Raw genomic sequence first — 14,076 nt, 5'->3', positions numbered from 1 at the left:
GGTAAAAAGAAATCTTAAAATAATTACTAGGCTCTTTAAAAAGTCAATAACAAACATAAAATTAAAGCAGAGATCTTCAGTTTTTAAATGAGGGTATACCGATCCATTCATTCTATACCAGGGCATGCCCTTGACATGTCCCACAATAGCACAGAACTCTACAAGGGGATAGCTATTGAACCATAGGGTCACCACACTCACACACGCACTAACATCCCAATTTAATGTGCATTACCTGGAATAGACTGTTAAAGTGCCTTCAAATGGGGTTCTTTGTTTCCAACTGAAGACTGTCCCATACAAACTTCTTGGCCTTTTACAAAAGCACATTTCTGGAAATTCTTTGATTACTTCACATTTCATGCAATCTAAGAGCCACATCTTCATTGAATTCAGGGAATAGGCAGGTGAAATGACTTGAATACAAGATTTGTGCAAAGTTGTGAGAAGTGCAAAAAGGTCTTCCATGTCCTCTACAAGAAAAAGTCACAATTTCTATCATTAAACTGTCCATTATCAAATAAACAGTTCTTAAAATTTTCTGATTCAATTAAGTATTTGATTAAAAAGTGCCAACAAACCTATGGGTTTCTTCTTTGGAAACATTAAGTATTTCCCACTTGAAAGATCTTCTATACTTAAAAAAAGTCTGCCACATGGAATATAATGATCTTTAGGACAGCTACCATTTTCTCTCTCCCTAATGTGTAGCAGCACAATGCAACAAAATTTATTGAATGCTAAAAGTGGTGAAAGAGATGTTATAGCAGTAAATATCTGTACATATGTTTTCATAGATGGTTGTTCACAAGCAGACCTTTCTTCTTCCTTACTATCAGAGGTCAACTTGATCCTTTTAGCTTCTGATCCTATTTCATCTTGTGGCATCAAGTGTGGTGCTCGGAAAGAATCTGTGCTCAACTTAATCACTCTATTTTCACATTTAATAAGCCGAAAGCTGGAGTTACAGGCTTGCTCCATTATCAGCGATAAAGTCACCTCATTCAGGGACCTGTAAAAAAATACAAAGTTTGATTAACCAACACATTTTTAAAATTCTATCACCCCATTTTTAAAAATCAAATAAAAGATTAGACACCATACAAATGACAAAAGTTTTTAATCTCTTCTTTCCTAGGAAACATCATTTCAAAGATAAAATATATCAGAGTTAACAGTAAAAGTCAAGCAGATTTTTAAAGGCCCTGTAAACATAGCACTTCTCTTAAAATAGGCCAGCAAAACCACTGGAAATATGGTAGATTTAAGGAAAATTGTTTTTCCTTCTTACTTTTTTTGTGGTACTGAGGACTGAACCCAATGGTGCTTTACCAATGAGCCACATTCTTAGCACTTTTTACTTTTGATTTTGAGACAGAGTCTCCCTAAGTTGCCCAGGCTGGCCTCAAATATGTGATCCTCCTACCTTATCTTCGAAAGTCATTAGGATTACAAGTGTGTGATATAACACCCAACAGTTGGAAAATAACTTTTAAAGGTAAAGTTAAAAATTAACTTTAATTACGATAGTGCTGGATTTAATTTTTGACGTAGTGTTTTCCCCTCAACCTTTTCAAAAAAGAAAAAGACTACTCATTTTTCTTGAGAGAGAGAGAGAGAGAGAGAGAGAGAGAATTTTTTTAATATTTATTTTTTACTTTTCGGCGGACACAACATCTTTGTTTGTATATGGTGCTGAGGATCGAACCCGGGCCGCATGCATGCCAGGCGAGCGCGCTACCACTTGAGCCACATCCCCAGCCCCAAAACTACTCATTTTTAAGAGTTTATTTTGGTAATAATCTAGATTTCAAATACATCTAAAAAATTGGATTTTTATTCCCATGAATTACTTGAATAATATCTGCTTTTAATAAAGAATATGGCTGGTTTCTCAGCAATTCTTCTCAGATTTACACTTCTAACAACTTAACAAGTTATGATATAGGCTTATTTTAATATACTCAACATTGTCAACATTACCAAATAAAACAGGTAAGAATGATAATATGACCAATTAGAGGATTTTAACACACAAGAATTTCACTGTGTATCTAGTGGGTTATATGTTAAAAAATTGTAACAATCATATTGTTGGTATCGTTATTCTATGAATACTGTCCTACTGATTGTGGAATAAAACAAGTAATTATGTTGGTACAACTGAGAACTGGGATTTTCAGCAATGGAGAAAAGAGATACCAATGCAAGACTGGTGGTGATAAGTAAAGATCATGAAATTCTTAGTCTAAATTGGAAACACTAAAAAAAAAAAATCATAACCAACAAATGACAACAAAAAAATCTCCTCCCTCTGCCCACTAAAAAGGTCTAGAAACAGCAATGCACTCAAGAGCAAATGAGCACCTTTTATGTCCAAACTCTGGTTTCTAAATTACAAACTATATATAGGTAAATAACTGATGAGTAGTGTTTCTATAGAAGTATTCCAGCTAGTAAAAAAGGAATAATGGGATCAAAAAAATCATCATACTGCAAATTCTAATATAATAATGATCACCAATAGCTAATATCACAAAAATGAAAAGATCAGACTTTATATGATGTCTGAAGCAACAGAGCAACATTATCTATTAAGTATTTTCTCAATGAAATTCAAGCATTAATCTGATCCAGGCTCTAGATTTAACTACTACTCTAGAGGAAATACAGGAGACAGAGAAATATGTTTTAACTACTACTTTAGAGGAAATACAGGAGACAGAGAAACATGTGAAGCAATAACAGGATGAAATCAGAAAAATCTTGTCTATAGAACTTCACAGGTCTACTGCTTGGTTCCTTCCAAATACATAAAAGAAACACATACCAAAAAAAACATGGAAAGGGCACATATACATTATGAGGGACTTGGAGATATCAATCAGTCAACTTCAATTTACAAATATTACTCGGATTTGAAAAAATATTTTGATAGAAAACAAGTGAGAAATTTTAGTGTTTACTGAGGAAATTACTGGTTATTTTTAAGGAGGTGATTACATTCATATTCGAAGTCTTATTTTTTAGATACACACACTGGAAGAGTTACAGGTGAAATAAAATGATGCCTTTGATTGCTTCAAAATAATCTGGGCATAGGGGTAAGAAGTAAATAGAGATATAGATGAAACAAGATTAGCAATGAGTTGAGAATTACTGGAGCTCAATGATGGGCAGATGAGGTTCATCATATTGTTCTTTTAGTATGTTTGGAATTTTCTATATATAAAAACATTTTAAAAGTAATTCTGTTTATCATATTAAGGAAATAAAAGGTAAGTGGAAAATACAAGAGACAATAAAAAATGACAAGGCAGATCTGAAAAGAGCAAATACAACTTAAGTACAAATCATAATAAAAATTAGAAATTCATTGACTAGATTAAATAGCTGAATAAAGATAACTGAAGATAAAATTAGTGAATAGAATATACTACTTAGGATTTATACTGAGAAATGAATAGAAAATATGAAAAAGAAGTTAAAAGATATGGAACATAGAATCAGCAGGCCTAACAAGACTTCCTGAAATAAGTAGAATCCCATGAGAGAAAAAAAGAAGAAACTGGGAGGCATCGATATTTGAAAAGATAATAACTAAGAATATCTTGAGTTGCCAAAAAATTAAAAATCATTTCTTAGAGCCAGGAAATTCTAAGACCTAAAGAAGAACGAATCAATATCTATATCTAATCATATCACAGTGAAATTGTTAATAATAGAATAAGCCCAAAGAAAGTAGAAGAAAATAATAAAAGATTAGAAATTAATAAAACAGGAAACATACAATTGAAGACTGACATAAAAAATTTGAAGAGACTAATAAAATGAATGAATTTCTAATAAAAGTAATCAAGAAAAAAAAGCAAGACACAAGGTTTGGAATGAAAACAAAAGACTGATAATATGGTTGATAAATATCTGAATCTCTTGGAAACAAACTAATAAGCGTGATGACAGGTGAAATGGAGAAATTGCTAGGAAAATATAAGCAAAATGCATTTAAGAATAAATAAAATCTGAATAATCCCATAAGTCTTAAAGAAACTGAATCGGTAGTTTAAAAATATCTCATGAAAAAAATGGCCAGGTTTCCACTGCTTTCAAGGTCAGTAAAGCAAATATCAAAGCACAAATAATTCTGAACTTACACAAATTAGAAAAACAGAAAAAAAGGAAATAATCCTTAACTAATTTACAAACTAGTATAAATCCAGGCATGGTGTAGTCCCAGCTACTCAGAAGGCTGAGGACGGATGATCACTTGAGTTCATGAATCCATGAGACCATTATGGGCAACAGAGTGAAACCCTATCACACACAAAAATAAATGAATAAATATAACATAGTATAAGCTGGGCATGCTAGTGTATTCCCGTAGTCATAGCTACTTATGAGGGTAAGATGGGAGGATCACTTGAGTCCAGGAGTTCCAGGCCAGCCTGGACAACACAGCCAGACCCTTGATACTAAAACCAAACAAGTATTGTTTTGGAAAATTTAAGCCAAATTCACTTATGAACAGAAATGCAAATATTCTTGGCTAAACATTAACAAGCCCAATCTATGGATGTACCAAATGATAAATTCCGGTTTATCTCAGTAACATGACATCAATAGAAAATTGTTAGTACAACTCACCAACTTAAAGAAGAGACAAAAAAAATCTATATAATCAACCAGTCCAAAACTCCTTAGAAATTCACAGAAACAAGAACAAATCCATATTTCAAATCTACTGGGTAAGTAATCTAAATTTCCTACTGTGTTGAGCTGCACAAATATACTGCCATATACTACAAGGAACTACCTGGTCTCTCTCTGCTTGTGTATTTTGGGGTTAAATGCAGCACTATGATACTATATTTAGTCTATTTTGTCTAAAAAGCTCTTTCCTAATCTGCAGATAACATAGACATTACTTCCCTATACATGATCTCAAAAGAGAAAAGTCCTCTATTATCAGACACTTTTGTTACTTAATTAAATTTTCACCAATCCATGTTAGTCAATAGTCTCTAAATGTTCGAAATATTTCCAAATGTTTGGATAAAAAGTTCTATATGTTGTTTAATCTGAATAATCCCATAAGTCTACCCTGAGACTACAACATCTTGATTTTGTAAATGCACTTTCTTCATATTATTAACTTCAATGCATTTGTATAAAAGAGATACTTCTACAGCTATGTTGGCCAAGAGATATATGGTACTGAGCATTAGGAATGGGGCTAGTCTGAACCAAATGTGATATAAAAACTTGGTATGAAAAAATAAACCTAAAATATCATTAATAATTTTGATACTGATTACATGTTACAATGATAATATTTAGAATATAGTAAGTTAAATAAAAACATCAATAAAATTAATCTCATCTACTTTTATTTACACTTTTTAATATGGACAGTGCTGACCTAGAGCATTAGCATAGCATTATCACATCAGAATTTACTCACAGCTTCAAAGATGATGTTTTCACTCCAACGATTAAGCTATCATCCATGACACGGTACCACAACTTCTCTACTAGCTGTTCTGGATCTTGAAAATTGTCTGGTAACTTTTCATCAGAGGTATGAACACACTTTTCTTCTTCACCACAAAAAGGAACAAGATATCCCTTATACAAAAATATGTTTAAATAACTGATTACAAAAAAATGTATCAAATGCACCAAAATTAAAATAATGTAAATTAGCTTTTGGTCAGGTCTTATTGTTTAAACATTTTAAAATAAATCATAATATACCATATTATATGTTATACATAATTTACTAAAATAAAATGTATAAAACATAACATTAATTATATTCTCAGATTAACAAGCATGATCTGACTGGAACAAGATGAATTACCCAACATAGAACTAGCAGGGATATGAATCTGGAATCAGTCCAACAATATGGATTTCAGGTATACCAAAAACAATATATATATTTTTTTTAGTTGTAGATGGACACAATACCTTTATTTTGTTTAGTCTTTTTTTTTTTTTTTATGTGGTGCTGGGGATTGAACTCAGTGCCTCATGCGTGCCAGGCAAGCGGTTTACCACTGAGCCATAACCCGCCCACAATCCAATATCTTATCAGCAACTCTCACTAAGCTGATAACTGTAGACTTTTGTATTAATAAAATCAATTAAACTTATCTTTGGACTTGTTTGTAGATTGTTAAAATTCATTCTTAATGTCCAGGTCATACTCAGTAATTTCTGCAAACATGTATATTTATAAGAACAATAGAAATAGTGGTAGTAGAGATACTGTTTATGTCAGGCACTGTTCTAAATGCCAATCATGTATCAATTTATTTAACCCTTACAATAACTCTAGTATCCTAACTTGGTTGTATTATTGTCTACATTTTACAGGTAAGGAAAATGAAGCACAGAGAAGTTAAGTATCTTGCCAGAGGTAAGGCAGCAAGCAAGTGGCAGAGCTGGGTTTGAACTGAAGCATACTGGCTCCAGAGCCCGTGCTCTAACAGCCTACTCTGTGTCTCTATGTGGTAATTACTGCAAAAGATATGGGCCCTTACAACACAACAGTGCACTAACATGTTCCTACTGGCTTTGGCCAGAAGCTGTGAGATCTGAGGCAGACTATTCATCAGAAATCTGAGGAAATTGTTACTACTTGCCAGTCTTGTTTTTAAAATTAACAGTGTAAAGATCCCAAAATGGGGCCTTGAACATAGTGGTTTCAATTCATTTCTAAACATTCTTTCTTCTGTATAATACTAGCAAAATTAATGCAGTAGTTGGGAAGGGAATGGGGAGATTCAATTTTAACAATGACTTTTCTGAGGTCTCCCAGGAAATTAGAACAGTGATAAAGAAATACATGATGTGCTTTCCTTATGTTTTTTACATTAACAGGATCCGTTTTTGGACCAAACTCTTCATATTGCTAAGAATAAAATGCAGGCAGGGGACACAGAATGGCCAATATAGGGCATGGGGTTGTGGCTCAGTGGTAGAGTGCTTGCCTAGCATGTGTGGCAATGGGTTTGATCCTCAGAACCACATATAAATAAATAAATAATCTACAACTAATAAAAAAGAAAAAAATAAAGAATGGTCAATATAGAGGAAGTCAGGGCAAGGCACAACAGTGGACTTGAGAAAACAAAATGCCACATAGTTTCTCTATGCAATTGTGCAATGCTGGTCTTTCTCTGTATGTAATTAATATGCATAAACACTACTTTTTATGAAGTCTGAACAGTTTATACTAACTCTTAACATTACTGTACCAGCATAAGTAACTGCAGGGTACCTGAAGAGGATCATATGATGGTCAGCCACAAAGAAAAAAGAGTTAAATTATAAAATGCACATAGAAGTACTAAGAAAACACAGCAAAGGGGTATTTACTAGAGGAATAAATATTCTTCGAAATAAACAATGCAATTGACTAAAAGAACAATCATCACGCTAATGATAAAATTATGTCATCACTAATATAAGGTCAAATAATGCTCAGTATATTCTATTTACAAATTCAGAAAATATGTAATTTACTCATGAGTAATTCCTATCTAAATCATACAAATAAAAGTTAATAGTTAAATCTTTTTTTAAATTAACAGAACTTGTTCCTCAAGGTTTCTGATAACTGAAATTTAATTTAATTAACCAAGATTTAATATCCTACAGGATTGCATGCAAGTAGGTAAAATATTGGCTCCTTAATCAAATATTTTTCAATGCCATAAAAGTTCACCATTGTAATTCCTGCCATTTTTGTTCTTGATCTAGTGCACAGCATTTTCTAATATATTCCAACATTTCAATTTTAATAACTCTTCAACAGCTTGCAGATTTTTGATGCATAAAATGATAAAATGGCCACGATTAATTTTACCTCCTCTGCACTTGATGTACTATCATCTTTCCCTTGAACCAAATTTATTAAAGCTCTCCAAGATTTCGAAATAATTTTCTCCTTAAGCAAGAGATGCTGCTGTAATTCCTGAACAGAAGCCAAACCAACCTGTAAAGTAGAAAGAAAAATAGTTGCCAGAGTCATAATTTCAAAGGCATACCATTAATTCAGGATGTACTTTCTCCAAATGTGTTTTTCAATTCATTTTTCTATAAAAAAGCAGAGACTATTTCTCAGAGCAGAAATTTTTATTTATAGATTTAAAGCCTAATTACAAAAAAGTATTTTTTTCCAAAGGAAAATACAGCATATAACTGCAATATAGAGTTTATGTTTCAAACTGAAAGAATGTTAATCTAGTAGCATTCATTTCAGTATTGAGTTAAGTAACTAGGAATCAATACGGATAAGAATCAAATCCTATTAATCCTCTCACCCTCATCAAAAACTTTTTTCTTGTTGAAATAATTTCTGCTTCAAAAACAAAGCCTCCATATAAGCAAAGACATCATCATGTAGAAATGATCACTCTGAATATGATAGTATGAAACCCTCTGTTCATATAACAAAATTTTAAAGACGACACATAACAACCCTGACATGTTATAAGTTGATTTTTGCATCAATAAACTCAGTGCTAGGATGAACTCTCCTGGAAAAAAATACTGAAAATTACTGAAAAAAAATACAAATTTAGCACTGAACTGGGCATATAGCAACACATTCCTTTTATTATACCAGATAAACAGATTTCAGCACCAAGGATGAAACATTCATGGAATATATTTTGCTACTGAAAATTTAAAGGGTTATGTCATTGAACTGATAGAAGTTGTTTCATTTCAGATGGCTATCTGAGGCTCTTTAAGTATTAATCTAGCTTTTAATAAAACATGTCTTTTTATATTTAAAAAACAAAATACATTCTTCTTCTTGATTCTGTAAGTTTTCAGGCAAGCCAATTTTATTTTTATCAATGAATGTAAGTTAGAATGTAAAGACTGAATTATTTCTATATTTTAACCTCATTGTACAAAGTATATAAAGTGTCTGTAATATTTTAAACTTCTATCTAATATTTTAAACTTCTCTTGTTGACCTAGTTCTGTGAGTTACACATCTTTCATGGTCCATCACTCATTCACTCAGTAACTCATGGCTTGTGTAGAAGATGTACTCATCAGAGATATGTAGCCAAATCTGAGTTGCTGGATGGGTATGGAGTAGAAGAAAGTACTATGTGGGCAGCCTGAAAATGAACCCTCAGAAAACTAGCTGTGGTGTCTTGCCTCCTCTGTCTTCAGTATATCCCCAGCCACAGGACTAAACAGTGAATCACAAGACTAGTTAAAATAAATTTCATGGCAGAAAGAACAGAACAATGGACTCTAGCTCTAGCTCTGCAAGCCACTTAACTTTTCTGGTTCTCTATGTTTCCTCATGTGTAAGATGGGGGAAAGGAAGACTTGCTAACTTCTTAAATGGCTACCAACATTAGAACTTTATTATCCACACTGACAGCTGCTATTAATGTGTATTCTTAAAAAGGACACTACACTATCTTTATCCCTCACCTTCCTATGTCCATGCTTTCTCTTTATATTGTTTAAAACCTTTTATAGTTTCCTTATCTTTATGAAATTTTCTGGATCATTTTTCTAATACATGCTGATTCGCTAATTTGCTTTACATTTCTTTCACCACTTTAACTACTAAAGTCCTCTGTTGAGCTTCTTTAATTGGGGAAAAAACAGTATTTGGTGACTTTCTGTGAGTGATTAATTGTGATGCCTTGTTTTGTATGTGCTATTATTCTGTGAGTGCCTTATTTTCTTTGAAAAAAAATTGTGAGATTTCTATGAGGACTGGGATAAATGTGTATTTCCAGAGAGGATTTTATATTTGTTTTTGCCAAGGGCCTGGGGCATCACTGTCACTGATGAAGGTTCAAATATGCTTCCAGGGCAAAAGAAGCATCAGTATTTTGCTTGTTTCTCTGGGTTCCAGACTTAAAAATTTGATTTAATAATTTGTTCTTATATTGTGTCAGGTTGTTAGAGCTTTTAAGAAACTCCAAATTTTTTTCATCTATATTTCAAGTTATTTTTTAACCTGCTTTATAAAACAAATCTTTTATAAATACATGCTTTCATAAACTACCCTATTATGGCCTCATTTCTAAATAAATATAAAAATATCTTATTCTTTTTGATACCTATATAATATTCCATGTTTTGGATATATCATGATTCATTCACCACAATTCTTAAAGATATGGATTTATCCTTTAACACTCTTATTATTTATAAATGCTACATAAACATCCTTATGAAACCACCTTGGCACTTGAGTGGTAAATTGTGTGCTCAGCATACATGAAGCCTTTGGTTCAATCCCTAACATCCAAAAAAAATTCATCTTCATCCTTAGAATAGTATTTCTAGAAGTGAAACTGTGATAATAAAAAAGATACATGTGATTCACATTTCAATAGCTATAACAAGTTTCCCTCCAAGAAGGTAGGACCACTTAATATTTGCAACAATTCTGTGTAAGAAGCCACATTTATACTAAAGAAAATAACCCTTTGTCATTTATTATAATCTTTTCCCACAACTTTTTATTTACTTTACTTTGTTCAGGCTTCAAAAGTTTTTAATATATTAATCTCTTCCTTTATGGTTCTACATCTCTTAACCTGTTTTATTTATCTACTGTTCACATTCTTATCTGTGTTTAATAAGCATTTAGTAAATTCACTTTAATAAATGAAAAAGCTATGAAAGAATTTTAAAAAGGCCTACAAAGTACTAAAACTCACTATGCAGCTCTTTCCAGAAAAAAGTCTGCCAATCCTAGGGATAGAGAAAAACTTAAATGGCACTACAAGGAAACAGACAATCCAAAAGGAGGGACCACTGGCCTGGTCTCCTTATTAGAGTCATTTTAAAAACAGGGGAGGGTAGGAAGGGGTATTATTCTACATGAAAAGAACAACAAGAGATATGATGACCAAATATAGATATGAACTCTGATTGGATACTGAAAAAGGATATACAAAAAACATGTTTTTAACAAAACAATACATTTCAATATGGACTAAATCAATAAGATTGAGGGATTCAGATTAATTTTCTTTTTCTTTTAATTTGGTACCAGGGATTGAACCAGGGCACTTATCCACTAAGCCACATCCCCAGCCCTTTTTTTGTATTTCATATAGAGACAGGGTCTCGCCGAATTGCTTAGAGCCTTGCTAAATTGCTGAGGCTGGCTTTGAACTCATGATCCTCCTGTCTCAGACTCAGACTAGGATGACAGGCATATGCCACCACGACCAGCAAGATTAATTTTCTCATTGTGATAATGATATTGTGGTAACACAGGAAAATGCCCTTATTTTTAGGAGATTCTAGCTGAAATACTTGGGAATAAAGTATTTTAACATTTGTAATTTTCACAGGGTTCTACAAATATGTGCGTGTACACACACACACACACACACACAGATGAGGCAAATATGATTTTTAAAGCATAATAAAAGAGCTAAGCACGGTGGCACATGCCTGTAGACCCAGCTACTGAAGAGGCTAAAGAAGGAATATTAAGCCCAAAAGTTCAAGAACAACCTGGGCAAAAGAGCAAAACACCATCTCAAAGCATTAAAAAATAAATAATAGTTGAATCTACATGGGTACTACAGAGTTAATCACTATATTCTTCAAACTTTTTAATATATTTACTTGACTATTTTATATATAACAAAACATAAATATATACAAAAATAAAAAGGCAGATTAAAAACATTCAACTTACAACCTCATTTCCATATACATTTGCATCAAATCATAATAAAACTATAAGAATATAAACATGAATGTGTTAAAGTTGGTATTTTACATAGGTACTTGTTAGTTTCTTTTCAGTAGTTACTAGCAAAAAGCTCAGTATTTTATGGGAGATATACATTACTTTAGTACATTTGAGGGAAAAAAAAGATTTTTTAAGAGATTTTTTATGGAAAACTTGAGGGTACACTTTTCATGTTTGAAACGTGTTATGATTTATCATATTTGGAACCCCTCTAAAGGAGATACTGTGGTATATCAATTCTGTAGGCCAGAAAGAATATGTTTTCAAAAGTGAGCCTCTTATATTTTGTCTCATGAGGCTTATTAAATCTACACAATCTTACTATAAAGATATGTGATTTTTAGATGATATATTTTAAATAATGCTATAATAGCTTTTACACAGGTGCCAAAAAGGTAAAGATCCTTTGAAATACCATTTTACCCTAAGTGCTAAGCTGTTTATACTTTAACCACCTTTTTTTCAGTATTCTTTCCTTAATTTAGAATACCATTCATCAAAAATCAAAAGCAGAATGAAGGGAAGTAGGGTAGGATTAGGAAAGACAGTAGAATGAATCAGACATAACTTTCTTGTGTTCATACATGAATACATGACCAGTGAAAGTCCACATCATATAAAACCACAAGAATGGAATCCTAATTAGGATAAGTTATACTCCATGTATCTACATTATGTCAGAATATACTCTGCTGTCATATATATCTAAAAAGAATAAAATTTTTTTAAAAAAATTCAAAAGCATAAAGCAAATAAAGACACTAACTTTTAATCTTTTTTCCAATGGTGGAATCATCAAATAACAGTGTTCTGGTTGGTCTTCAAATAAATCATCTTCATTACAATTCAATGGGTGACTCTAAAAAAAATAAAACAAATAAAATTTGAAATAAAATTGAAAATTTTAAGATTAATAAAATATGATTAAAATTTATCCACTCAAATATTACCCTCAATTTTATGAAAAGCAAATTGTATTTCCCTATCTCCTTGTAACTAGATAAAATTACTATGGTTATTACTATTACTACTTAAAATTAAAACCATGCTTTAAAAGTATTAGTCCATTAGCTCTCTACAAAATTATAAAAACCTTTAACTAGAGATTATAAGAATTATGTTCATCTTACAACTAAAAAAAATTGAGGTTTGGAAAGATTTTCCACATATTTAAACTGCAGAGCTATAATTTCTTTTATGTTCAAGATTACAAGATATTTTGAACTATTACTTCTTTAAAAAGTTTCACTTTATTTTACTCCTTAACACAGTATTATCATGTTTATTGTTATAAAAATTGATTTTTCAGAAGCAACAAAGTTATAGTATTAATGTCATTTGAATGACCATCAGATATACCATATTCCAAATTTATATAAAGTCAGTTTGTATAATATTTGTTGAGAGATTCAATGTATATATTTAAAAGATTCAATCTATATATTTTTAAAATTCAAAGGTTTAAGTATAAAAGAACAAATATTTAAATGGTGTGTCAAAAGCTCTGAAGTACTCAAAATTTCTTAATACAGGACTTAAAATAACATACAATAAAAAAACTTACTGAATAATTTATTTTGTCAAGATTTGTTATTTTAAATGAGTTCAAGGAGTCCTTAAAAAGGAGCAGTACTTGTTCAGTTCCAGTTCCAACAAAGTCATCTATCAGTACTGAGTTAAGTTTTTCCCACTTAGCAGCAATCTGAGAGAAAGTGCACATTTAAAGAGGAATAGAGAAGGAAAAAAAATCAGATGTGATATAAATAAGTCCTTTTCTTTCATGGAGTAATTTGTTATCCTCAATATTACAAATGGGTAATGAAAATGGTAGTTTAAAAATTAAAATAAAATAGGGATCAGAAAACACAAGGCATTAAAACAACGTCATAAATACCAAGGTACCTAGATTTAATGCTTTATTAATGTTTGTCCAAGGACTGTCAAATTCCTAATTTCTCTATGAATATCCTATTATAAGCTATTTATAAATTCTAACACTTCTCGTAAGTAAATCTTTTGTAAATCCTAACTTCTATCATGAGTAAAACTCTAGTGAAGATTCTTTTTCTATCAAGGATAATTTATGGAAAACCTTCATTCCCATAAGCCTTAGTGTATATGTATCTATGAATAAGAACAATTACCCAAAGAATTCAGTTATATTCAGTAACTGGCACTACTAGTACACACTTAAGAACACTCAAAGCAGATTAACTTAAAAGAGCATCAAGATGAACTTATATGCTTAAACCCTGGGGAGGGGGGACAGAGCTATTATCAGGGGAACTCAAAGGTAAATGACCATAACA

The 14,076-nt window shown here is 31.6% G+C and overlaps 1 protein-coding gene across 2 annotated transcripts in view; it reads right to left on the bottom strand.

The window, feature by feature from the left end:
- Fancb (FA complementation group B) overlaps positions 1 to 14,076 on the bottom strand; it is a 33,449-nt gene that overhangs the window by 9,492 nt on the left and 9,881 nt on the right. For both annotated transcript variants that reach the window (XM_040289087.2, XM_040289102.2), the window contains exons 3-8: positions 13,332 to 13,469; positions 12,534 to 12,626; positions 7,874 to 8,002; positions 5,462 to 5,625; positions 582 to 1,012; positions 236 to 473 (exon numbers count right to left, since the gene is read on the bottom strand). In XM_040289087.2, coding sequence (XP_040145021.1) covers positions 236 to 473; positions 582 to 1,012; positions 5,462 to 5,625; positions 7,874 to 8,002; positions 12,534 to 12,626; positions 13,332 to 13,469 — 1,193 coding nt within the window. The remainder of the gene's footprint in view (positions 1 to 235; positions 474 to 581; positions 1,013 to 5,461; positions 5,626 to 7,873; positions 8,003 to 12,533; positions 12,627 to 13,331; positions 13,470 to 14,076) is intronic.

The sequence above is a fragment of the Ictidomys tridecemlineatus genome, chromosome X (assembly GCF_052094955.1).
Source record: "Ictidomys tridecemlineatus isolate mIctTri1 chromosome X, mIctTri1.hap1, whole genome shotgun sequence".
NCBI classification, from domain to species: Eukaryota; Metazoa; Chordata; class Mammalia; order Rodentia; family Sciuridae; genus Ictidomys; species Ictidomys tridecemlineatus.
The sequence above is the reverse complement of the archived record's forward strand: the minus strand, read 5'-3'. Positions and strand labels throughout refer to the sequence as shown.